Source organism: Rhinoraja longicauda, chromosome 10 (genome assembly GCF_053455715.1).
Source record: "Rhinoraja longicauda isolate Sanriku21f chromosome 10, sRhiLon1.1, whole genome shotgun sequence".
Taxonomy (NCBI): domain Eukaryota; kingdom Metazoa; phylum Chordata; class Chondrichthyes; order Rajiformes; family Arhynchobatidae; genus Rhinoraja; species Rhinoraja longicauda.
The window spans coordinates 38,241,280-38,268,022 of record NC_135962.1 but is presented as its reverse complement, the minus strand read 5'-3'; the positions used below and the strand labels follow the sequence as shown (position 1 = coordinate 38,268,022).

At 45.0% G+C, this 26,743-nt stretch overlaps 1 protein-coding gene across 4 annotated transcripts in view; it reads right to left on the bottom strand.

Moving 5' to 3' along the window:
* nid2a (nidogen 2a (osteonidogen)) overlaps positions 1-26,743 on the bottom strand; it is a 117,687-nt gene that overhangs the window by 18,271 nt on the left and 72,673 nt on the right. For 2 of the 4 annotated variants that reach the window (XM_078406697.1, XM_078406700.1), the window contains exons 20-28: positions 26,105-26,350; positions 23,956-24,201; positions 21,539-21,784; positions 18,820-19,059; positions 11,616-11,855; positions 8,646-8,891; positions 6,537-6,776; positions 4,492-4,737; positions 2,492-2,734 (exon numbers count right to left, since the gene is read on the bottom strand). In XM_078406697.1, coding sequence (XP_078262823.1) covers positions 2,492-2,734; positions 4,492-4,737; positions 6,537-6,776; positions 8,646-8,891; positions 11,616-11,855; positions 18,820-19,059; positions 21,539-21,784; positions 23,956-24,201; positions 26,105-26,350 — 2,193 coding nt within the window. The remainder of the gene's footprint in view (positions 1-2,491; positions 2,735-4,491; positions 4,738-6,536; positions 6,777-8,645; positions 8,892-11,615; positions 11,856-18,819; positions 19,060-21,538; positions 21,785-23,955; positions 24,202-26,104; positions 26,351-26,743) is intronic. The other 2 variants (XM_078406698.1, XM_078406699.1) reach the window with 2 other exon arrangements.

Here is a 26,743-nt window from a genome sequence, read left to right as displayed (position 1 = left end):
CCAGAGCGAGCCATGGACCTAACGCCTCTGCTGTATTGGTCGAGGACACTCACGCCCTCCACTCAATGCCCCTTATCCCCCCTCCTCCCCCCACTCACCCACTCCATCTTTCCCTACCCAACCCCCAATCCCCCTCACACCCATTCGCCCCCACTCCCCCCCCACTCGCCCTCGCCCCCACCCACCCCCACTCCCCCATCCCCCCACCACTCCCCCCCCACCCCCACAACCCCCCACCCCCACCTCCTCCCTCAACCCCAGGCATCAGTCAGACCCCCCACATCCCCCTCCCCTGCAAGAGATTAATATATATTGACTCTCTTCGCCGAGAGTTTAGTCAACTTGCTGCTCCTACACAATATATATTGAAAGATATACAATATATAATTTTACATTCTTACATTAATATATTTTAAGTATTATTATTATTACATTGTATTATTATTAGTGTGTGTGTGTGTGTGTGTGTGTGTGTGTGTGTGTGTGTGTGTGTGTGTGTGTGTGTGTGTGTGTGTGTGTGTGTGTGTGTCGGGGTTTGTAGTCTGGTGATTGACCAGTGCGCTGGGGCCGGGCGGGATCTGGGATTACACCTCCCGTCGGGCAGCGCGGCGGTGGGAGGCATGCACAAGATGGCGGAGCGGGAGGAGGAGGAGAAGGGGAGTGGCCGCCATTTTTGTTGGAGTCGACGAAGCGGGCGCTGGAGGAGACGCGGGAGGAGGGTAAATGTAAAAATTGTCCCTAGTGGGTGTAGGATAGTGTTAATGTACGGGGATCGCTGGGCGGCGCGGACTTGGTGGGCCGAAATGGCCTGTTTCCGGCTGTATATATATGATGATGATGATGATGATGATGAGGAGAAGAAGCTGCCTGCTGGGTTGTAGTCCGGTAATGGTCCGGGGCACTGGGAACGATGGGACAATAGGGACGACGACAATTTTTCTCCTGCTCGGAACCTCCCCCGGGGCCGGGTGCGGGCGAGAGGGGAGAGGAAAGGGGAGTGGGAGCCACTCACCCCGGCCCCGGGCGGCTATGGCTAGAAACATTTATGAAGCAAGAGTGGCAGCAATCATTAACAGAAATATTCCTGCTACAGTAGGATTTTGTTTTGTTGATTGTGCCTGTGTAGGTTTTATTTAAATGGAATTTACAAGGGATAAATTAACATACAAATTAGGGACAAGTTGGGAATTCACATAAAAAAGTTCAAAGAAGGCAGAGAAACAGCAGTGGAGAAAAGACATCAGTATAATTTCCCAAACATTCTGAAATAGGTGGGAGTCATACAGCACAGAAACAGGCCCTTCAGCCCAACTTGTCCATGCCGACCAAGATGCCCACCCTAAGCTATTCCCATTAGCCTGAATCTGGCCATTATCCTTATAAACATTCCCTATCCACAAAGCTGACCAGGTATCTTTTAAATAGTTTAATTACACCTGCCTCAACTACAATCTACAATTGATAGCTCGTTCCATCTGTGTGAAAAAGTTACCCTTCAGATTCCGATTAAATGTTTCCCCTCTATCTTGAACCTATGCCCTCTAGTTCCGGATTCCCCTATCCTGGAAAAAAAGACTCTCTGCATTCACCCTATCTATTCCCCTCATGATTTAAAAAAAAGTCATGAATGGAACCAAGGGCGGAAGAGTGACGCAGCGGTAGAGTTGCTGCCTTACAGCGCCAGAGACCCGGGTTCAATCCTGACTAAGGGTGCTGTCTGTACAGAGTCTGTATGTTCTCCCCATGACCGCATGGGTTTTCCGCAGGTGCACCAGTTTCCTCACACACTCCAAAGACGTACAGGTTTGTAGGTTAATTGGCTTTGGTAAAGATTATAAGTTGTCCCTGGTGAGAAGGATAGTGTATGGGGATCACTGGTCAGCGCGGACTCGGTGGGCCGAAGGGCCTGTTCCCGCACTAAACTAAACCAGATGTTGGGAGGTCATTACAACTGACAGACTATACTCTACCATACATCTACCACTACCAGACATATTTTGCTGAATTAAACCTTTATGAGGATGTTGCCAGGACTGGAGGGTGTGAGCTATAGGGAGAGGTTGAGTAGGCTAGGTCTCTATTTCTTGGAGTGCAGGAGGATGAAGGGTGATCTTAGAGAGGTGTATAAAATCATGAGAGGAATAGCTTGGGTAGATGCACAGAGTCTCTTGCCCAGAGTAGGGGAATCGAGGACCAGAGGACATAGGTTCAAGGTGAAGGGGAAAATATTTATTAGGAATCTGAGGGGTAACTTTTTCACACAAAGGGGATGGGTGTATGGAACAAGCTGCCAGAAGAGGTAGTTGAGGCTGGGACTATCCCAACGTTTAAGAAACAGTTAGACAGGTACATGGATAGGGCATGTTTGCAGGGATATGCAGGCAGGTGGGACTAGTGTAGCTGGGACATGTTGGCCGATGTGGGCAAGTTGGGCCAAAGGGCCTTTTTCCACACTGAATCACTCTGTGACTCTGTGAAAGTACCGACTGACCTGCTGATTCGCAGCGTAGTTGACCAGTTCCTGGTGGGGTCCTGGTTCCTGGAACCTCATGCCCAATTTCGTTCACACACCAGCAGTGGCCTGTGCTGCCGTGACATTGGATAGCCCTGAACCTCCCTTCTTCATCACACTGAGGGATGTGGAGTCCCAGTTGCTGAGATCCACGCCGGCTCATCTCTGCTTGCAGTCTCTCTTGCTGCTCCTCACAGTCAGTCTGGGGACGTTCATTGGTTGCTGATCATTCAAAATAAGATTGATTAATAAAGCATAAAGCAGACTGACTGGTCGCATCACAGCCTGACCTCCCCACTATCAAAATTATCAATTGGAAATGTGTCTGAAGAAGGGTCTCAACCTGAAACATCACCAATGTTCATGTTTTCAACAATTAATAAAGTTCATATTTTTGGATGGGTTCGCAGATTAATTTAACTTCGAGAAATGTTTTTCGGGACTGGTAACTGTTACCTGCTTGGTAACTGTATTTTGTTTAGCGAAATGCAATTTATGAAGGACATTTATATATTATAATGTGATTAGACAAAGTTTGAATTGTGATTAGTTTTTATGGAAAAGGATTACAGAATAAGAATAATGCAAGGAGGTTAATATTATAACCATATTCAATAAGGTTAATATAATGGAACTCACAAAAAAATAATGTTGGTCTAATTTTCTGAAGACATTTTTTAAAATGGTTTATCCATTACTCAGTGTGCTTACTGATGCAACATAAAAGTTATGTCAAAGAAATAAGAGTGTTTAATCATCATATGTAACAGTGACATAAAAAGGCCATTCTTACTTACTGCAGCTTAACAGGCCCATAAATGCAATCTCACACAGATAGTAAATAATAATCAGTAATACCAGGTAACCATACTAATGTAAAACCGAAGTCCATAGTGAAATGGAAGGCACAGTCTATAGTCATAGTAGCGTTCAAGGACTGATTCAGTTTTACAAGAGCTTGAACACTTTTTCCATGGTTGAAATTCTTAATAAATGCCTAATTCATTGATAACAAGAAAGACAAACAACGGTGGATCAGTCTCTGAGAAGTATTCTGAGCCGATCGACAAAATGAGACAGGATGCCGATACAGGTGCAGAGTTGGAGAGTGACAGAAGGGAAGAGGGGGACACGGACCACAACAGTCGGAACCGGCTGCCTGCGCGAGACCGGCAGAAAGCCAGGAAAGAGCGCAGGTCTACCACCAAGGTAGATTCCGCAGAGGAGGAACACGGCTCGGAACAGATGAACCGCTTGGATAACCCCAACACACAGCTCGATTCCAGCTTGAGTAGTCTGAGTAGTTCAGCAAAATAACTCATGGGAAATGGGCATTTGGAGGCAGAAAAGTTACGAATGTCACAACTCAAATCCAACAGCAGGGACAAGCACTTCATAGCCACAAGAGTACACATGAACAGTTTCACTGAACAGCTTCCCTCAAACACACACGGGTTTAAAAAGTTCAGTAAGGTATAATTTAACAAACCTGGAAATCACTTTGAACTCATCCCAGAGTCAGAGTCATGCAGCATGGAAACAGACACCCTAGCCTAACTCCTCCCTGCCAACCAAAATGCCCCATCTAAGCTAGTCCCATTTGCCTGTATTTGGCCCATATGCCTCTAAACCTTTCCTATCCATGCATCTTTCCAAGTGTCTTTAAAATGTTGTTATTGTACCTACTTCAATTACATCCCCTAGCAGCTTGTTCCATATACCACCACCGTCTGTACGGAAAAGTTGCTCCTCTCACCTTAAACCAATGACCCTATCCTGGCATTCATCCTATCCATTTCCCTCATGATTTTATACACCTCTATACATAACCCCTCAGCCTCCTGCACTCCAAGGAACAAAGTTCTAGCCTGCCCAACTTCTCATCCCCTTAAGTCCTAGCAACATCCTCATAAAATAATACAACATCTTCTATTTTTCTAAAATACACGATGCATTGGTTGAATGGAGCACTGGCTAACCTGGCAAGTCACAGCGCGGTTGATCTGTTCCAGGTGGTGTCCTGGTGTTTGGGACTTCCTGCCCGTTTTTGTACACACACCAGCAGTGGCCTGTGCTGCTGTGACATTGCATTGGCCTGAAGTTCCCTTCTTCGTCACACTGAGGAATGTAGAGTCCCAGCAATGGTCCAGGTTCATATGCCCACATCTCCATTTGCAATCTCTGTCGTTGCTCTTCACACACAGTTTTAGGGCGTTCATTGTTTTCTGAAATGTAGGAAGAGAAACTAGTTGTGAAATGATTCAAAGCTAAAAACAATCACTAAAATTAGCCCTTGTAATGCTCTTTCTTGATACACTTGTAGGCTCCAGGTGACCCCCCTCCCAATGCAATGCAAGTAATCTACCAATTTATCGATTCAATCTATCTGAATCCCTGGAATAAACTTGTAGACAAAACCTGCAAACAAAATCATGAGCGGAATAGATCAGGTAGATGCATAGAGTAATTTACCCAGAGTTGGGGAATTAAGGATCAGAGGACATAGGTTCAAGGTGAAGGGGAAAAGATTTAATAGGAATCCGAGGGGTAACTTTTTCACACAGAGGGTGGTGGGTGTATGGAACAAGCTGCCAGAGGAGGTAGTTGAGGCTGGGACTATCCCATCGTTTAAGAAACAGTTGGACAGGTACATGGATAGGACAGGTGTGGAGGGTTATGGACCAGGTGCAGGCAAGTGGGCTGGTGTGGGCAAGTTGGGCTGAAGGGCCTGTTTCCACACTCTATGACATCACATATCCTGTTTTCAACTGATGGACATTCCAGAAACAATCCGAGATCATTTGCGATTCTTTTCCATGACTGTAAAGCCTTGAGAAATTATTAGGACAGCAAAAACGATGAATGGAAAAAAGCATTTGAAACAGTTGACATTTGATGATTCAATTGGCAAGGAGGGAAATGAAGAATGGAATATTTAAACGGAAGGAATTTAAACAAAAATAGCTTTTTGGTCTTACCATCGGTTCTCAATTTATATCTGCTGATTGCATCTGTTTATGAATTATTGTGGAAACACAAAAACATTTACAAAGCAAAAACTTTGAGTTAATGTTCAATTTAATTCAGAACACAAAGAAACCAAGGAAACCACAGTTGAAAAGATATGGATATTAAGGTTGGCAGTAAAAGTGGCCTTTGAAAGATGGGAAGATTGGATAGAGATATAATCAAGAAAGCACCCGAGCTTTGAGCAGAAAGCTGAGATAGTTAAAGGAGTTATTTTAAACCAAGATTACCTTCAGTTCAAGACCAACTACTTCTAGTAGGCCCTTTGTAATTAAAAGTGATATTATACGCCAAAACCAATTGCTTCCATAATAATCAGCTTTTATAGTGATGGAGTCATGGAGTGGTAGAGCATGGAATCAGGCCCTTTGGCCCAGATTGTCCATGCTGACCAAGTTGGTATATTGGGCTCGACCCATTTGCCTGCATTTGGCCCATAGGCCTCTAAAAATTTCCTATCCACTTATCTGTCTAAATGTCTTCCAAAAGTCTTAATTGTGTTCATTTGTATAACTTCCACTGGCAGGACGTTCCAGATATGGACTACCCTGTGAGTGAAAAGATGCCCGAGGTCCCTCTTAAATCTTACTCCTCTCAAGCCTATGCCCTCTTCTTTTCGAATCTTTTACCCAAGGAAAGACTGTGAACATTTACTTTAACCATATCATGCACAATCTATACACCTCAATAAGGTAACTCCTCAGCCTCCTACGTTCCAAAGAAAAAAAATCTCATCCTTTCCAACCTTTCCCTATAACTCAAGCCTGCAAACCCAGGGAACATCCAGGTGAATCTCTTCTGCATCCTTTCCAAATTAATGACTTCCATCCTATAGTTGGGCAACCAGAACTGTTCCCAGTACTCCAAGTGTGGTCATACTTTTATGGAAAATGCTAAGGTGCTTCACCAATTTTTTAGTTAGATTTTACAAAGTACAAGCATTTGAACTTTTCCTTTTTCCCCCCACAATATTGAAAATTGACCCTGAAATACTGACCTGTCGTCCCACAGCGTGGTTGAGCGGTTCCAGGTGGTGCCCTGGTCCCTGGGACTTCCTGCCCGTTTTCGTGCACACACCAGCAGTGGCCTGTGCTGCCGTGACATTGCATCGGCCTGAAGTTCCCTTCTTCATCACACTGAGGGATGTAGAATCCAACAATCGGCCCACGCAGGCTCACCTCTGCTTCCATCCGCTCCTGCTGCTGCTCACAGGCTGACTTTGGCTGCTCATCAGCTGCTGATGAAACAAAATGGTTCCGAAACAATTACCAAAAAAAGTTGAAATCCCTCAGTCATTAATGAAACTTCTTGTACATCCACAGTGGACAAAGTTGGTGACTATTTCTAATGCAACTTCAGAGGCATATTAAGTGGAAGAAAATAACTGCAGATGCTGGTACAAATCGAAGGTATTTATTCACAGAGTGCTGGAGTAACTCAGCAGGTCAGGCAGCATCTCAGAAGAGAATGAATGGGTGACATTGCGGGTCAAGACCCTTCTTCAGACTTTGTTGAAAGACCCCGAACATCTTAGTTCATATATTGCACATATTCTGCAGTGCACACCCCTTGGTACAGGACCTGTACTCGCTGGAGTTTAGAAGGATGAGGGAGGAATGTGTGATTTCCATAGAGAGCTAGATAGAGCTCTTAAGGATAGCGGAGTCAGGGGGTATGGGGAGAAAGCAGGAACGGGGTACTGATTGAGAATGATCAGCCATGATCACATTGAATGGTGGTGCTGGCTCGAAGGGCTGAATGGCCCACTCCTATTGTCTATTGACCTCCTTGAAACTTACCGAATGGAGAAAAGCTTGGATAGAATGGATGTGGAGAGGCTTTTTCCACTAGTGGGATAGTCTAAGACTAGAGTTCATAGCCTCAGAATTAAAGGACATTCCTTTAGGAAGGAGATGAGGAGGAATTTCTTTAGACAGATGGTAGTGAATCTGTGGAATTCTTTGCCACAGAACGCTGTGGAGGCCAACTCAATGGATATTTTTAAGGCAGAGATAGATTCTTGATTAGTATGGGTGTCAGGGGTTATAGGGAGAAGGCAGGAGAATGGGGTTAGGAGGGAGAGATAGATCAGCCATGATTGAATGGCGGAGTAGACTTGATGGGCCGAATGGGCTAATTCTGCCCCTAACACATGACAATTTCACACAATATTTGTAATTGTGCTACCCAACAAAGATTATATTTTCAACCTGTGGTCTACGTTTGATTACAGGCGTCATTGTCACTACTTTAGATTTTAAAAAGGTCTTCTCGGTACAATGTTTTTTTTATTGAGTGTTCATTGTGAAGGGCTTATTACAGGGGATGTGGCAATATTTCCATCCTGGTGTGTAAGTGAAAGGAATTTGTTTGGCAATGTGTGATTGCACAATACATTCTGATCTTATCTTGTGACTGGGAAGACAATTTGAAGTGAAAATCAATGATTTTAAGTCACAGGTTCGTTGCTGGCGAAAAAATACAAGAAATATAGAAATAATTCAATTGGAAATAAGAAAAATACAAAAACAGGACCAGTGAAATTAGAGGAACAATTTATTTTGAGAGGGTTTCATTCTTTAAGATTTAAATGTTCCATCTGACAATTCTGACATGTTTTGCTGTACCATTCACTGACCACAGATGCATTTCTGACCCATGGGCTAAAGGAATATAACATTTTGCGACGTTTGAAACTTTGAGTAAGAGGTGAATTATTTTGATGAAAACATGGAAGTCGGTGGAACAGCACTGGAAAGGGGCACTCTATGGATGCAAAGAATGCAAGAGGTATTCCAAAAGAGTTTACAATAGATCGCACTGATAGAAGAGATAAGGGAAACCGGCACAAGAACCAGATATTTTCAATGGAGATGTAGACAGGCATTTCCAGCAGTGTCTGCCGTTGAATTTTAACCAGTAGTTAGAAGCACACTGCAAGCGTAAGAGATAACTGCTGCCTTAATTACTCATTATCATACTAATCAACTTCTACGCAGCACACAATTACTTCAAGAGCCTCACTACAACAATAATTAAAGTCTCTTTGAACTCCTCATGTTTGCCACAACAGTGGTCATTTCATTTAATTATAATGGTTACTGACCTGTTGTCCCACAGCGCGGTTGAGCGGTTCCAGGTAGTGTCCGGCTCCCTGGGACTTCCTGCCCGTTTTCGTACACACACCAGCAGTGGCCTGTGCTGCTGTGGCATTGCATCGGCCTGAAGTTCCCTTCTTCATCACACTGAGGGATGTGGTGTCCCAACAGCGGCTGAGACCCACGCAGCCTCACCTCTGCTTCTAACCGATCCCTCTGCTGCTCACAGGCAGTCTTTGGCCGATCACTGGCTCCTGAACAAACAAACACAAACCTGCTGTTGAAATAGTGAATAATAGAAAAGCATTTTTTTTTCAAAGTGGACGAATAATCCTGCTGTTCTTAAATAAGTCCAATTTGAGGTGGCTTTGTGTGGGAAACTGATCAATTCCACTGGAGCCTGTTTTTCCATTGAGCATCTATGCCACAGCATTGTGCTTTGATGGTGACTTTATTGGGGTGTACAAGACTATGAGGGGCATGGATAAACTGAACATTCACAGACTTCTCCCGCAGGGTAGAGAAATCTAAAACTAGAGGGCACTGGCTTAAGTTGAGAGGGAAGAGATTTAAGAGGAATCTCAGGGGCAAATTAGGGGAGGCATGGTGGCACAGTGGTAGAGTTGCTGCCTTATACTGCCAGAGACCCGGGTTCAATCCTGACTACGGGTAGACAATAGCCAATAGGTGCAGGAGGAGGCCATTCGGCCCTTCGAGCCAGCACCACCATTCAATGTGATCATGGCTGATCATTCTCAATCAGTACCCCGTTCCTACCTTCTCCCCATACCCCCTGACTCCGCTATCCTTAAGAGCTCTATCTAGCTCTCTCTTGAATGCATTCAGAGAATTGGCCTCCACTGCCTTCTGAGGCAGAGAATTCCACAGATTCACAACTCTCTGACTGAAAAGGTTTTCCTCATCTCCGTTCTAAATGGGGTACATACTGTACGGAGTTAGTACGTTCTCCACGTGACCTGCGTGGGCTTTTTCCGGGATCTCCGATTTCCTCTCACACTCCAAAGACGTGTAGGTTTGCAGGTTGATTGGCTTGATATAATTGTAAATGATCCCTCGTGTGTGTAGATAGTGTAAGTGCGCGGGGTCGTTGGTCGGCACGGACTCGGTGGGCCGAAGGCCCTGTTTCCACACCGTATCTCCAAACTAAACTAAACTTTTTCACTCAGTGGGTGGCCTATATCTGGAATTAGTTGCCAGAGGAACCTTTACAAATGGATAAATTATGACTTAAAATATATTTGAACAGAAGTATGGATACAATGGGTTTAGAGAGCAATGGGCCAAATGCAGTGAAATGCCAACTAGCCCACGAAGCCAACTTGGTCGGTATGAACAAGGTAGTCGAAGGGTCTGTGTCCATTCTATACAACTCTCTCGTTTTCACCCAGCCCACAGCTAACAATGGATCACTTTCTTGACCATCGTTACTTTTTTGCATATCTTTCACTTCTTCGTTCTATATCTCTCTGTAGCGCCATGTATATCTCTCGTTTCCCTTTCCTCTGTCTCTCAGTCTGAAGAAGGGTCTCGGCCCGAAACGTCACCTATTCCTGCTCTCCAGATACTGCCTGTCCTGCTGAGTTACTCCAGTAATTGTGTCTATCTTCTGTGACTCTAGGTGTGGCATTTATGAGTTATTTACTAATGCAGGTGAAGTGCTGTCAATATTGCAAATGATAAATTGATCCAGTGGTATTGATAGTGTCAGAGTAATTGAACTGTACACTCCTTCGGCCCTGTTTCCAACTAAGTTGGCATACTGGGCTAGTCCCATTTGCCTGCATTTGGTCCATAGCCTTCTAAAGCCATCCTATCTACATCTGTCTGGATGTCAGACCCCGGCTCTTAAATAAAAAATGTGACGCAAACGTTAAACACACCGTTGCTGGGCTTCCTTCTGGTGGCATGGTTTTCTAGATCTCAGAATGGGCAGAGAGCAGGGACTCGGCTCCCAGTGTATACAGCTCATTGTTGCACGATCCTGAGAGATGAGGGGTCTTCCTATCACTAACCCCACCAGCCAATCTGGAGCAGGAACGATGCATCAGCGCAGGGCGAGGTCCCAGGAACGGTTCAGCACTGCACTCAGGAGGCCACTGTTTGTGCCGTAACTCTCAATTAGCATCTGAACGCACCAGCAAAACAAACACTTGCACGTCTGACAGCTGCCTCACACTGAGAGGTCGCACTTCCACAGACATCAAGAAGAGTCCCGACGCGCAACATCACCCATCCTTTTTCTCCAGAGATGCTGCTTCTCCAGAGACCCGTTCAGTTACGCCAGCACTTTGCGTCTATCTTCACCATTACCATAATCGGTCGTCCTTTTTGGAGTCATGGAGTCATGCACATGGCAACAGGCCCTTGGGTCCCCCTCCTCCATGCCAACCAAGACGCCCCATCCAAGCTCGTTCCATTGGCTCACATCTTATTCATATCCCTCGAAATCCTTTACTATCCATCGAACCGTCCAAATGTATTTTAACTGTTGTTAATGTACCTGCCTCAACCACGTCCTCTGGCAACTCATTCCTTACACCCATGATCCTGTGTGTGAAAAAGTTGCCCCTCAGGTTCCTATAATTCTTTTTCCTTTGCATCTTAAACTTATTCTTGATCACCCTATCTTGGGGAAAAGGCTATGCATTCGCCCTATCTAAATAAAGCAAAATGCTGGTGTACTCGGTGGGTCAGGCAGCATCACTGGTGGACATGAACCATTGACATTTTGGGTTGGGACTGTTCATTAGACTGTAGCAGCACAATTTTATAGACGTCTCTAAGAACACCCATAAGCCTCCTGCACGCCAAAGAATAAAGTCCCAGCTTGCCAACCTTTTCTTACACCTCAGGCCCTCGAGACAACATCCTTGCCTGGATCACTTTAAAACAGAAATCACTGTGGAGGCAATATTTGCGACAACAGTTGAGTTTGCTTAATTATAACGATGACTGACCTGTCGTCCCACAGCGCGGTTGACCAGTTCCTGGTTCTGTCCGGGTCCCTTGCACTTCCTGTCCGTCTTCGTGCACACACCAGCAGTGGCCTGTGCTGCTGTGGCATTGCATCGGCCTGAAGTTCCCTTCTTCGTCACACTGAGGGATGCGGAGTCCAACCAGCGGCCCACGCAGGCTAAGTATCGCTTGCAGGCTCTGTCGTTGCTGTTCACAAGCAGTCTTTGGATGCTCCTTGGTTTCTAATTAAACAGAGGGAGACTGGTTGTGAACCGATTAAAAACATAAATACCAATCTCTTAGATCCTGTGTCACCCCTTCTTTTATAGTGCTCCTGTCATCAAACAATAGGCTTTAGATACCGTCATATTGGACTTTATAGACAATAGGTGCAGGAGTAGGCCATTCGGCCCTTTGAGCCAGCACCGCCATTCAATGTGATCATGGCTGATCATTCTCAATCAGTACCCCGTTCCTGACTTCTCCCCATACCCCCTGACTCCGCTATCCATAAGAGCTCTATCTAACTCTCTCTTGAATGCATTCAGAGAATTCACCTCCACTGCCTTCTGAGGCAGAGAATTCCACAAATTTACAACTCTCTGACTGAAATAGGTTTTCCTCATCTCCGTTCTAAATGGGGTACATACTGTACGGAGTTAGTACGTTCTCCACGTGACCTGCGTGGGCTTTCTCCGGGATCTCCGGTTTCCTTTCTCACTCCAAAGACGTGTAGGTTTGCAGGTTGATTGGCTTGATATAATTGTAAATGATCCCTCGTGTGTGTAGATAGTGTAAGTGCGTGGGGTCACTCAAACGATAGGCTTTAGGGAGAGGGCAAAGTCTGACCTACTCTTGGGAAATAGAGCAGGCCAATTGACTGGGTGTCAGTGGACAACTAGTGATCGTAGTTCCGATAGTTTTAAGATACCAGACCAGATGCCCCATTATCAAACCCACCGCTACCTCAGGGTTGCAACCAACCTAATCATGGTCCTTTTTCACCCCAGTCATTTGTTCTTCTCCCGTCTCCCGTTGGGCAAAAGATACAAAATCTTGAAAGTATGTACCAACAAATTCAGGAACAGCTTCTTCCCTGCTGTTCTCAGGCTACTGAATGAGCTTCTCATAATGGGTGTAGTTCTGATCTTCCAACCTACCTCATCATGGACACTGGACTTTTTCCTCTGTAACTGTCACACAACAATGCTATAATACGATGTTCTGCACTCTGGTACTTTTCTCTCTGCACTACCTGTTGTACTTGCGTATGACTTGATTGTATTCATGTATAGTACGATTTGATTGGAGAGCACATAGACAAAAGCTTTTCACTGAATCTCAGTACACGTGGCAATAATAATAAACAAAACTGATGTAGAAGAGTTATAGAAGAGGACAGAATAGTTATAGTATCTTGATTAGTACAGGGTCAGGGGTAATGGGAAGAAGGCAGGAGAATGGGTTGAGAGGGATAGATAGGTCAGCCATGATTGAATGGCGGAGTAGACTTAGAGTCATAGGGTGATACAGTGTGGAAACAGGCCCTTCGGCCCAACTTGCCCACACCAGCCAACAATGTCCCAGCTACACTAATCTCACTTGTCTGCACTTGGTCCACATCCCTGCAAACCTGTCCTATCCATGTACCTGTCTAACTGTTTCTTAAACAATGGGATAGTCCCAACCTCAACTACTTCCTCTGGCAGCTTGTTCCATACACCCACCACCCTTTGTGTGAAAAGTTACCCCTCAAATCCTATTAAATCTTTTCCCCTTCGCCTTGAACCTATGTCCTCTGGTCCTCGATTCCACTACTCTGGGCAAGAGACTATGAATCTACAGGATCTATACCTCTCATGATTTTTTACACCTTTATAAGATCACATCTCATCCTCCTACACTCCATTGAATAGAGACCCAGCCTACTCAACCCTCTCCCTAGAGCTCACACCCTCTATGTCTGGCAACATCCTCGTAAATCTTTTCTGAACCCTTTCAAGCTTGACAATATCTTTCCCATAACATGGTGCCTAGAACTGAACACAATATTCTAAATGCGGTCTCACCAACATCTTATACAATTGTGACATGACCTCCCAACTTCCATATTCAATACTCTGACTGATGAAGGCCGCCAAAGTGCCAAAAGCCTTTTTGACCACCTTATCCACCTGCGACTCGACCTTCAAGGAACCATGCATCTGTATTCCGAGAACCCTCTGCTCTACAACACTACCCAGAGGCCTACCATTTACTGTGTAGGTCCCAAAACGCAACACCTCACATTTTTCTGTATTTAATTCCATCAAACATTCCTCCGCCCACCTGGCCAATCGATCCAGATCCTGCTGCAATCTTTCATAACCATCTTCACTATCTGCAAAACCACCCACTTTTGTACCATCAGCAAACTTGCTAATCTTGCCCTGTTTGTTCTCATCCAAATCATTGATGTTGATGACAAACAGTAACGGGCCCAGCACCGAACCTAAGGCACACTATTAATCACAGGCCTCCAGTCCGTGAAGCAACCTCTACCATCACCCTCTGCTTCCTTCAATTGAGCCAATTTGCTATCCATTCAGCTATCTCTCCTTGGATCCCATGCAGTTAACCTTCCAGAGCAGCCTATCATGCGGAACCTTGTCAAATGCCTTACTGAAATCCATGTACACAACATCCTCAGCTCTCCCCTCATCGACCTTTTAGGCCACATCTTCAAAAATTTGGACAGATACATTGATAGGAAAGGTTCAGAGAGATATGGGCCTAATGTGGGAAAGTGGGACGAGCTTAGAAGTAGCACGTTGATCGGCAGGGACGATTTGGGCTAACGTGCAGCACATTCCTATACATCTATACGTCTCTTTGAACAACCTCGGAGAGCCATATTTGCCTGGTGTAGGAGCTCAACGCAAGGAAATCCTGACAGGCTTTGACCGATGACAAAGCTGGACCTGAGCCTTGCCTTTTCTTAATTCTGCCATTACATTTAATACATTAGTTTTTACAAGCCCCAAGAAGGCTAACGAAATATTAGTAAATAGTTAAAAACAAAATTAAAGCACTGGAAGTATAATAAATAAAATTAAAAAGCACATCAGACACAAGGCAAAATAACAGCCAAAGATGCAACCTCGCCCTCCTTCACTCCTAATCTGCAGATCTAGAATTGCAAATGAAAAATAACTTTGTTTTGACTACTTCTCCAAGTATAACCCCTACATCCGTAGGCAAGTCCCTGACCCCAATGCCTGGACACAATCCCAGGACGCACATTGTTTAGAGTAGCAGACTATCGGCTGATCTGTTTGGGACTTCCACTCTGCTCAATATGTTTCACAAGCCATCTTCTTGCTTTATCCCAAGTTCAATCACTTCCAAGGAAACACCTGCATTCAACAGGATTTAGTAACTTAACCAGAGAGAATTATCATACAGTTCGTTGCAGGCATAGCTCTGAGTTTTGGAAATTTGTGTTTTAAACTTTGAAGAGATTAATGCAGCGAACTTTGATGGTGGCATGATGAACAATTGTAGAGAACTTTACTTGGTTGTCACTGATTTGTATAGGATATTTTGTAGACAGAAAAGTGCCGATCTGTATCTTTAATAAACATACATGTCATCTGGCCAGAAAACACAATAATGGCGTTTGACTTTTCAGAAGTTCCGGTATGCCATATGTAGGATATTTCACTGTTGTAGTTGGACAGAAATATAAAACGTGGTCAAAGATTTTGAAACAAGGGAAATTAAATGAGATAAATCTAAGAAAGATAGAAAATACCCAAATACAAAAGGTGAAAACTGCACAGATCAGGAACACCAACAGGAACAATATGTACAAAAGAAAAAATCATTGATTTTATTTTGCATTTTCTTCAGGTCTCTTTCGAAATGTAAAGATTTACACTGACCTGATCATGTATTGGGTCACATCGTTCTGACTATTGTTGCCAGTTCAGGTTAGAACTGTTACTTTAATCAAAAAAGGATGCTGTTCACTCCACTCATCAGAGCCACAAGAAGTCCAGCACAAAATCCTAGCACTGTTGGGATTCCCCAGCTGCATGAGGAAAACTGTTTCAGATCCTGTGCCAGGACAAACCCACTAAAGGATTTAATGTAGTGTTTGAGAGACTTTCAGATAGGCACATGGATATGTGAGACCACATCTGGAGTATTGTGTGCAGTTTTGGTCTCCTAATTTGAGGAAGGACGTCATTGCCATTGAGGCAGTGCAGCGTAGGTTCACAAGGTAAATCCCTGGGACGGTGGAACTGTCATATGAGGAAAGATTGGAAAGACTGGGCTTGCATTCACTGGAGTTTAGAAGGATGAGAGGGGATCGTATGGAGACGTATAACATTATAAAAGGACTGGACAAGATAGATGCAGGAAAAATGTTCCCAATCTTGGGGGAGTCCCGAACCAGCGGCACCAGTCTAAGAATAAAGGGGAGGCCATTTAAAACTGAGGTGAGAAGAAACTTTTTCACCCAGAGAGTTGTGAATTTGTGGAATTCTCTGCCACAGAAGACAGTGGAGGCCTATTCACTGGATAGACAATAGACAATAGGTGCGGGAGTAGGCCATTTGGCCCTTCGAGCCAGTACCACCATTCAATGTGATCATGGCTGATCATTCTCAATCAGTACCTCGTTCCTGCCTTCTCCCCATACCCCCTGACTCCGCTATCCTTAAGAGCTCTATCTAGCTCTCTCTTGAATGCATTCAGAGAATTGGCCTCCACTGCCTTCTGCTGAATTTAAAAGAGAGTTAGATAGAGCTCGTGGGGCTAGTGGAATCAGGGGATATGGGGAGAAGGCAGGCACAGGATACTGATTGTGGATGATCAGCCATGATCACAATGAATGGCAGTGCTGGCTCCTGCTGCACCTATTTTCTATGTTTCTATATGCAGGGATACGGATCACGTGCAGGTAGAGGAGATTAGTTCAATTTGCCATCGTGTTTGGCACTGATATCGTGGGATGAAGGGCCTATTCCTGTGCTGTACTGATCTATGTTCCCCATACGACCCAAGACCCTATTGAGGTATTGACTTATTATTGTTACGTGTATCGAGATACACAGAAAAGCTTTGTTTGCCTGCTATCCAGATAAATCAAATCATACCATGAGTACAATCAAGCTATACATAAGCACAAGAGCTCTACAACAGGTAGTGCAAAGAGAAAATACCAGAATACAGAATATAGTGTTACAGTATTGCAGTGTTACAGTTACAGAGAAAAAGTGCAAGGTCCGCAATGAGGTAGGTTGGAAGATCAGGATGCACCCTAGCTTATGGGAGGACCGTTCAGTAGTCTAATAACAGAGGGGAAGATCTGTTCCTGAATTTGGTGGTAGGTGCTTTCAAGGTTTTGTGTCTACTGTCCGACAGGAGAGGGGAGAAGAGGGAATGGCTGGGGTGAAACCGGTCCATGATTATTTTGGCTGCTTTCCGGAGGAAGCGTGAAGTGTAGATGTAGTTGAAGTGTAGATGATGTCAATGGTGGGGAGTCTGGTCTGTGTGATGGATTGAGCTACATCCACAACTCTCTGCAATTTCTCGCAGTCTTGGCCATAGCTATTGCAAAACCAAACTGTCAGGCATCCTACTAGGATGTTTTCCATGATGCATTTGTAGAAGCTGGAAAGAGTTGGCTTGTAGAGCAAAAGGATTTTGAGGCAACGGGAAAAGGAAATAATATTTTGAAATGGTTTAGTTTAGTTTAAACTTCACTATTTACTTTAAGTGATTATTTAAATGTTAGAACAGAACAGTACAGCACAAGAATAGGCCCTTCAGCCCACAATGTCTGTTCTGAACAAGACCAATTCTTATCTGCCTGCATATAATACATACCCCTCCATTCCCTACTCATCCATGTACCTAACATAAAGCCTTTTAAATGCCACAATTGCATCTGCCTCAACCACCACCCCTGGCAGGGTGTTCAAGGCCCTCACCAACCTCTGTGTTAAAAAACGAGCCCCACACATCTCCTTTAAACTTTGCCCCTCTCACTTTAAAGCTATGCTGTCTAGTATTTGATCTTTCCACCCCAAGAGAAAGGTTCTGACTATCTACTCTACCTTTGCCTCTTATAATTTAATATACTTTAATCAGGTCTCCCCGCAACCTCTGGTGTTCCAGAGAAACATAGAAAATAGGTGCAGGAGTAGGCCATTCGGTCCTTCGAGCCAGAACTACCACTTTAATTAATTCCCGATAATCTAGGCATCATTCTGGTAAACCTCCCTACACCCTTTCCAAATCCTCCACATCCTGCCTGTAATGGGGGGGGGGGGGGGGGGGGGGGGGTTGAACAATACTGTACACAATACTCCAAAGCGGCCTAACCAAAGGCCTGTAAAGCTGCATCATGACTTTCTGACTCTTATACTCAATAGGAAAATTAAAATAAATGCTTTCATTTTGATGTCCCTGAATTAAAGTAACCCATAACATCTATAACAATTAATTGCAACCTTGAGAGGTGGGGAAAGCCTCAGGACCAACTAGGAAACATGTCAAAGGCTTATAGGGATGGGATCTGCCCACCTTACCCAGACATTGAGTGCTCGTAGTAAGCCATTGGATTCCAACAAGACTCTCCCCTCTGTATCTAGGCTGGGTCAGTGCAGGTGAATATTAGGGAAATAAAGAATGGATTGTTGAGACCATTGGTGACAGTACACTGATATTAAATTTAGACCAGTTTTATCTTTAGAGATACAGCGTGGGGAAAAGGTCCTTCAGCCCACTGAGTCCGTGCTGACCATAATCACCAACACACTAGTTCTACCCTACACACTAGGGGCAGTTTACAGAAGCTAATCAACCTTGAAATGAAGGAGGAAACCGAAGCTCCAGAAGAAAACCCACGCAGTCACAGGGAGAATTTGCAAACTCTGCACAGATAGCACCCATTGTCAGGATCAAACGTGATCACTGGCGCTGTCAGGCAGCAACCCTGCTGCTGCTCCAATGTGCCGCCCTAAATTTGAGAAATAATCCTTAAGGCGAAATAGACTGAAAAAAATGTTTTCACGTTTCATCTGTAAACTACTATGAGACTGGTTGGTCAAGTTCCAAACAAGACTCGCTTTAAAATAAAAATGAAAATCTTTTACAATTCACGAGTTTGCTGAAGATACAATGAGATTTTGAACAATTATACCCCTGACTGACCTGTCGTCCCACAGCGAGGTTGAGCGGTTCCAGGCGGTGTCCGGGTCCCTGGGACTTCCTGCCCGTTTTCGTACACACACCAGCAGTGGCCTGTGCTGCTCTGGCATTGCATCGGCCTGAAGTTCCCTTCCTCATCACACTGAGGGACGTGGAGTCCAACAAGCGGCCCACGCAGGCTCACCTCTGCTTCCATCCTCTCCTGGTGCTGCTCACAGGCTGACTTTGGACGCTCATCAGCTGCTGATGAAACAAAATGGTTCCGAAACAATCACCAAATAACCTTGCCAGTCTCTTGCAGTGATGAGGTTAACGCCTCTCCTTTCACACCCAGACGGGTCAAGGTTGGCTGAAAATTCGACTGCGCAGTAGACACAGAAACAATGCACCAATGGGGTTTGTGTTCTGCAAGGTTCTGTTGTGGAGATCAGGGCCAGAGTCACCAGCTGATACAATCCCAGTCATGCCTGGGGTGCGGCTAAACGGGATATGTATGGGAGCGACAATAAAGCACTTTATGTCAGAAGATGGTGGGAAAAGGTGAATATTACTGATGACCGACATTATCTAATGGGGGCGGAGGGTAACACTTTTGGAAGTGGGCACGAGAAAGACTTAAAATCGTTGATCCTCAATTCAAATTTTTTTTCCCCAATCACAAGATGAAATCGGAACATTGTGTGCAATCGCACATTGCCAAACAAAATCTTTTCTCTTGCACACCAGGATGGAAATCCTGCTCATTCCCTCTGCAATTAGCCCTTCACAATAAACTCTCGATGAAAACATTGTACCGAGAAGACCTGTTTAAAACCCAGAGTGCTGACGCTGATGTCTATAATTAGCCGTCGGCCATAGACCGCAGGTTGGAAAGAGTATCTGTGTTGGGTAGATATGTGGCAGGTGGGAATGAAATATGGATTAACTTGATATAAAATGATGAGAGGCATGGACAGGATAGTCATAGGTCAGGATCTTTTCCCAGGGTGGAAATGTCAAGTATGAGAGGTCAGAGCTTTTAAGGTGAGAGGGGCAACGTTTAACGGAGACATGTTGGGCAAGTTTTGTTTCTACACAGAGTGGTGGGTGCCTGGAACGCGCTGCCAGGGCTGGTGGTGGAGGCAATTACGATGGTGACATTTAAACGACTTTTAGATATGCGGAAAATGGAGGGATATGTATCATGTGCAATTTTGGGGAGGCTAGTTTATCTTGGCATCATGTTCGGCATGGACATTGTGGGCCGAAGGGCATGTTCCTGTGATGGACTATTCTATGTTCTAACTGTGGTGATGAACTACAAAGAACATGCGAAACGTGTTCGAACCAAAATTGAGTGTCTCAGGGTGGTTCTTTTCCTGCAAACTGGGTTGCCTAAGTAATTACATTTCCCCACGCTATTTCTTCAAGATTTAGTAGAAAGTTATTGTTTTTCCAGGGTAAAGGTACTATGGGCCAATTTTGGTTCAATTTATGTCACTCCAAGCATTGAACGTCCTTTCCTGCTGTGAGTCACCCTTGTGCACCAGTGAGATTTCCCTAATAGGGCAGACTTAATGGAGTAATCCCATACACAATTCCCCTCGAGTGCTGGGAGTACTTGGATCAGGAATTATCCCAGGAATAGAATCAATGAGTCATACTCCATAGAAACAGGCCCTTCGGCCCAACTCATCCATGCCGTCTCAGCACTCTAGCACGCCAATCTTTTTGTGTAAACCAGCATTTGAAGTTCCTCCTTTCTACTTCCCACCATTGACTCTATTGACACTTCACGCTGCCTCGAAAAAGCAGCCAACATAATCAAAGACTTGTCGCACCCAGGTCATTCATCCTCCCTGCTCCCGTGAGGTAGTAGGTACAGAAGCTTGAAAGCATGCACCACTAGACTCATGAACTTCTAGACTTCTGAATGGTCCTTCCATACGCTAGGGTATTAACCCGTTCCACTCTACCCCGTTGCGGACATTGATTTGTCCTTGGAAGTGAAGCGTTACAATGCTGAGAACTGTATTCTGCACGCTGCATCATCTTCTCTATCTATTTTATTTGAGCTTAACTTGATTGCATTTAAGCGTAGTGTCTGATCTGTTTGGATAACATGCAAAACACAGCTTTTTGCTGTACCTCGCTACATGTGACAATAATAAACCGAAACCGAAACCATGGACAAGTGTTTCGGTTCAGGTTTAATATTGTCACATGTACCGAGGACTGAAGGGCCTGTTCCCGTGCTGTACAGCTTCATGGCTTGATGAATCATGGGCTTCTGAGAGATAGACGTTTTTGTAAATTTTGCAACTTGGAGCAAGAGTGAAATTTCTTTGATGAGAAGGCAGAGGCCAGTGGAACAGCAGTGGAAAAGGGCAATCTGCCGATGTAAAGAATGCAAGAAATATTCCAAAAGTGTTTACAATAGGTCAGACTGATAAAGAGATAGGGGAAACACTCAGAAGATCCGGACCTTTTGAACATAGCCTGTGGTCTGGCATTTCCAGCAGTATCTGTCGTTCAACCTTAACCAGTAGTTAGAAGCACACTGCAAGCATAAGAGATAACTGTTGCCTGAATCATTCATTATCATGCTAATCAATTTCTACGCAGCACACTGGTGCTTTGATAAATACCAATCAGTCTCACAATAACTATAATTAAAGTCTCTTTGAACTCCTCATATTTGCCACAACAGTGGTCATTTAATATAATTATAATCTTAACTAACCTGTCGTCCCACAGCGTGGTTGAGCGGTTCCAGGTAGTGTCCGGCTCCCTGGGACTTCCTGCCCGTTTTCGTACACACACCAGCAGTGGCCTGTGCTGCTGTGGCATTGCGTTGGCCTGAAGTTCCCTTCTTCATCACACTGAGGGATGTGGTGTCCCAGCGGCGGCTGAGACCCACGCAGCCTCACCTCTGCTTCTAACCGATCCCTCTGCTGCTCACAGGCAGTCTTTGGCCGATCACTGGCTTCTGATCAATGAAAGAAAGACACTGCTCTTGAAACTATCATTCATTAGAAGTTCAAATATTTTAAACTGAGCTGTATAATATTTTGACTCTAAAGAAGGGTCCCGCCCCGAAACGTCACTTATCCATTCCCTCTAACAGTGCTGTCTGACCCACTGAGTTCCTCCAGCAGTTTGCATTTTGCTCAAGATTTGAGCATCTGCAGTTCCTTGTTTTTCTCCTGCATGATATCTCGTCTTGTTAACTGTATATGGCTACAGTTAGTTTGCAGTGAAATATCTACGTCAAAAGCTTTAAAGATATTTTACATAATCTTCAAAATGTTGGCTTAGATATTCACCCTATCAATACAAAGTGCAAATCCCTTGTGCAGCGCAAGGGCACGGGGGAATGTCATTGGAGAGAAATTTTAAATTGGTGTTCAAGGTTTTCCATCAGAGGGTAATAGTCATATAGCATGGAAAGTGGCAGCACAGCTGGATGAAGTAGTCGAGAAGGCTCATGGGAAGTTTGTCTTCATTGGCAATGGCACAGCTGAGATGACCACAGCTACAAGGAATGATACCAGGCGGTCACAGTGGCGCAGTGGGGCAGTCACGGTGGCGCAGCAGTAGAGTTGCTGTCTTACAGTGAATGCAGCGCCAGAGACCCGGGTTCGATCCTGATCACGGGTGCTGTCTGTACGGAGTTTGTACGTTCTCCCCGTAACCTGTGTGGGTTTTCTCCGAGATCTTCGGTTTCCTCCCACACTCAAGACGTACAGGTTTGTAGGTATTTTAATTGGCTTGGTCAATGTAAATATTTTCCCTGGTGGGTGTAGGATGGTGTTAATGTGCGGGGATCGCTGGTCGGCGCGAACCCGGTGAGCCGAAGGGCCAATTTCTGCGCTGTATCTCTAAACTAAACTAAACTAAATTAGTAGGTTAACCTGTGATGAGCGTTTATCAGCACTGGGCCTGTACTTGCTGGAGTTTAGAAGAATGAGTGGGGACCTCATTGAAACATACAGAATAGTGAAAGGCTTGGATAGAATGGATGTGGAGAGGATATTTCCACTAGTGGGAGAGTCTGGGACTAGAGGTCATAGCCTCAGAATTAGAGAACGTTCTTTTTAGAAAGAGATGAGAAGAAATTTATTTTGTCAGTGGGTTGTGAATCTGTGGAATTCTTTACCACAGAAGGCTGTGGAGGCCAAGTCAGTGGATATAGTTAAGGCGGAGATAGATAGATTCTTGATTGGTACGGGTGTCAGAGGTTATGGGGAGAAGGCAGGAGGAGAATGGGCTTAGGAGGGAGATAGATCAGCCATGATTGATGGGCCGATTGGCCTAATTCTACTCCTATCACTCATGACCGTATTACCTTATGCGATGTCATAGCTTTCACACACATTGGTTGGACCAACCCTGGGACATTTGTGTGTAGCCCTAGTCGCCACACTGCACGAAGGATCCAGATGTGGTGCAGACGAGATTCACCAGGACGTTGGCTGGATAGAAGTATGACATAAGAAACAGCAAAGTCGGGAATCGTGGGCATAACACAAAGTGCTGGAGGTTCTCAGCCAGTCAGGCAGCATCTGCGGCAGGAATAAACAGACACTGTTTTGCATCAGGGTGCTCCCTGGAGAAGGGTCCCGGTCCAAAACAGCACTGGGCTAGGCTGGGCTGAGGAGTATATAAAATTAGAAGGGGGAATAGAGAGGGGAGGTTAAAAAGTCTGTTTCTCATGGTATGATGTCAAAGACTGGAGGTTAAAGGTGAGAGGAGGGTGATTTGTAGGCGATCCAATGGGATGTTTTTCCATACAGAGGGTGATGGAGTTTGGAATATGCGCCATTGGAGGTGGTGGAGGCAGGTACTCTACAACATTACAGTCGCATCTAGGTATGTATTTAAAACACCAAGGCATAGAAGCTACTGACCTAATACACAAGTGGGACTCGGGTGGGTAGGTACAATGGGTGGTGGGACAAAGATCTGTTTCTGCACTGTTTAACCCTAATAAGCACATTATAGTCACAACAGATGAGACACAAAAACATCTGTTTTTCTGATAATCAAACTCCATGAAACACACAAAGGTCCAACTGAAAATTCTAGAAGATGACTCTTTGTGATGAAGTAGAACTTTCACAGGTTTGGTCATTTAGTTTAATTATACCCCTGACTGACCTGTTGTCCCACAGCGTGGTTGAGAGGTTCCAGGTAGTGTCCGGCTCCCTGGGACTTCCTGCCCGTTTTCGTACACACACCAGCAGTGGCCTGTGCTGCTGTGGCATTGCGTTGGCCTGAAGTTCCCTTCTTCATCACACTGAGGGATGTGGTGTCCCAGCGGCGGCTGAGACCCACGCAGCCTCACCTCTGCTTCTAACCGATCCCTCTGCTGCTCACAGGCAGTCTTTGGCCGATCACTGGCTTCTGATCAATGAAAGAAAGACACTGCTCTTGAAACTATCACTCATTAGAAGATCAAATATTTTAAACTGAGCTGTATAATATTTTGACTCTAAAGAAGGGTCCCGCCCCGAAACGTCACTTATCCATTCCCTCTAACGTTGCTGTCTGACCCACTGAGTTCCTCCAGCAGTTTGCATTTTGCTCAAGATTTGAGCATCTGTAGTTCCTTGTTTTTCTCCTGCATGATATCTTGTCTTGTTAACTGTATATGGCTACAGTTAGTTTGCAGAGAAATATCTACGTCAAAAGCAGTCACGGTGGCGCAGCAGTAGAGTTGCTGTCTTACAGTGAATGCAGCGCCAGAGACCCGGGTTCGATCCTGATCACGGGTGCTGTCTGTACAGAGTTTGTACGTTCTCCCCGTAACCTGGGTGGGTTTTCTCCGAGATCTTCGGTTTCCTCCCACACTCAAGACGTGCAGGTTTGTAGGTATTTTAATTGGCTTGGTGAATGTAAATATTTTCCCTAGTGGGTGTAGGATGGTGTTAATGTGCGGGGATCGCTAGTCGGCGTGGACCCGGTGGGCCGAAGGGCCTGTTTCTGCGCTGTATCTCTAAACTAAACTAAACTAAATTAGTAGGTTAACCTATGATGAGCGTTTGTCGGCACTGGGGCTGTACTCGCTGGAGTTTAGAAGAATGAGTGGGGACCTCATTGAAACATACAGAATAGTGAAAGGCTTGGATAGAGTGGATGTGGAGAGAATGTTTCCACTAGTGGGAGATTCTGGGACTAGAGGTCATAGCCTCAGAATTAGAGAAAGTTCTTTTGGGAAAGAGATGAGAAGAAATTTCTTTAGTCACTGGGTTGTGAATCTGTGGAATTCTTTACCACAGAAGGCTGTGGAGGCCAAGTCAGTGGATATAGTTAAGGCGGAGATAGATAGATTCTTGATTGGTACGGGTGTCAGAGGTTATGGGGAGAAGGCAGGAGGAGAATGGGGTTAGGAGAGAGATAGATCCGCCATGATTGAATGGCGGAGTAGACTTGATGGGCCGATTGGCCTAATTCTACTCCTATCACTCATGACCGTATTACCTTATGTGATGTCATTGCTTTCACACACATTGGTTGGACCAACCCTGGGACATTTGTGTGTAGCCCTGGTCGCCATACTGCACGAAGGATCCAGATGTGGTGCAGACGAGATTCACCAGGACGTTGGCTGGATAGAAGTATGACATAAGAAACAGCAAATTCTGGAATCGTGGGCATAACACAAAGTGCTGGAGGTTCTCAGCCAGTCAGACAGCATCTGCGGCAGGAATAAACAGACACTGTTTGGCATCAGGGTGCTCCCTGGAGAAGGGTCCCGGTCCAAAACAGCACTGGGCTAGGTTGGGCTGAGGAGTATATAAAATTAGAAGGGGGAATAGAGAGGGGAGGTTAAAAAGTCTGTTTCTCATGGTATGATGTCAAAGACCGGAGGTTAAAGGTGAGAGGGAGGGTGATTTGTAGGCGATCCAAGGGGATGTTTTTCCATACAGAGGGTGATGGAGTTTGGAATGTGCGCCATTGGAGGTGGTGGAGGCAGGTACTCTACAACATTACAGTCGCATCTAGGTATGTATTTAAAACACCAAGGTACTGACCTAATACACAAGTGGGACTCGGGTGGGTAGGTACAATGGGTGGCAGGGACAAGGTGGGCCAAATGTCTGTTTCTGCACTGTTTAACCCTAATAAGCACATTATAGTCACAACAGATGAGACACAAAAACATCTGTTTTTCTGATAATCAAACTCCATGAAACACACAAAGGTCCAACTGAAAATTCTAGAAGATGACTCTTTGTGATGAAGTAGAACTTTCACATGTTTGGCACAGGTTTGGTCATTTAGTTTCATTATACCCCTGACTGACCTGTTGTCCCACAGCGTGGTTGAGCGGTTCCAGGTAGTGTCCGGCTCCCTGGGACTTGCTGCCCGTTTTCGTACACACACCAGCAGTGGCCTGTGCTGCTCTGGCATTGCATCGGCCTGAAGTTCCCTTCTTCATCACACTGAGGGATGTGGTGTCCCAACAGCGACTGAGACCCACGCAGCCTCACCTCTGCTTCTAACCGATCCCTCTGCTGCTCACAAGCAGTCTTTGGCCGATCACTGGCTTCTGATCAATGAAAGAAAGACACTGCTCTTGAGACTCTCACTGATTAGAAGTTCAAATATTTTAAACTCTGTACAATATCTTGACTCTGAAGAAGGACTCTGAGCCTAAACATCACTTATCCATTCCTTCTAACGGTAATGTCTGACCCACTGAATTCCTCCAGCAGTTTGTCTTTTGCTCAAGATTGATCATCTGCAGTTCCTTGCATCTCCTGTGTAATATCTCCTCCACAGATGCTGCCTTAAGGAGAGACTGAATAGGCTGAGCTTGTTTCCCTTGGAACAGCGTGGACTGAGGAATGACCTTATGGAAGTATATAATATTAGAAGGGGGATAGAGAGGGAAGGTAGAAAAAATCTGTTTCTCCGGGTAGGTTGTCAAAACCTGAGGTTA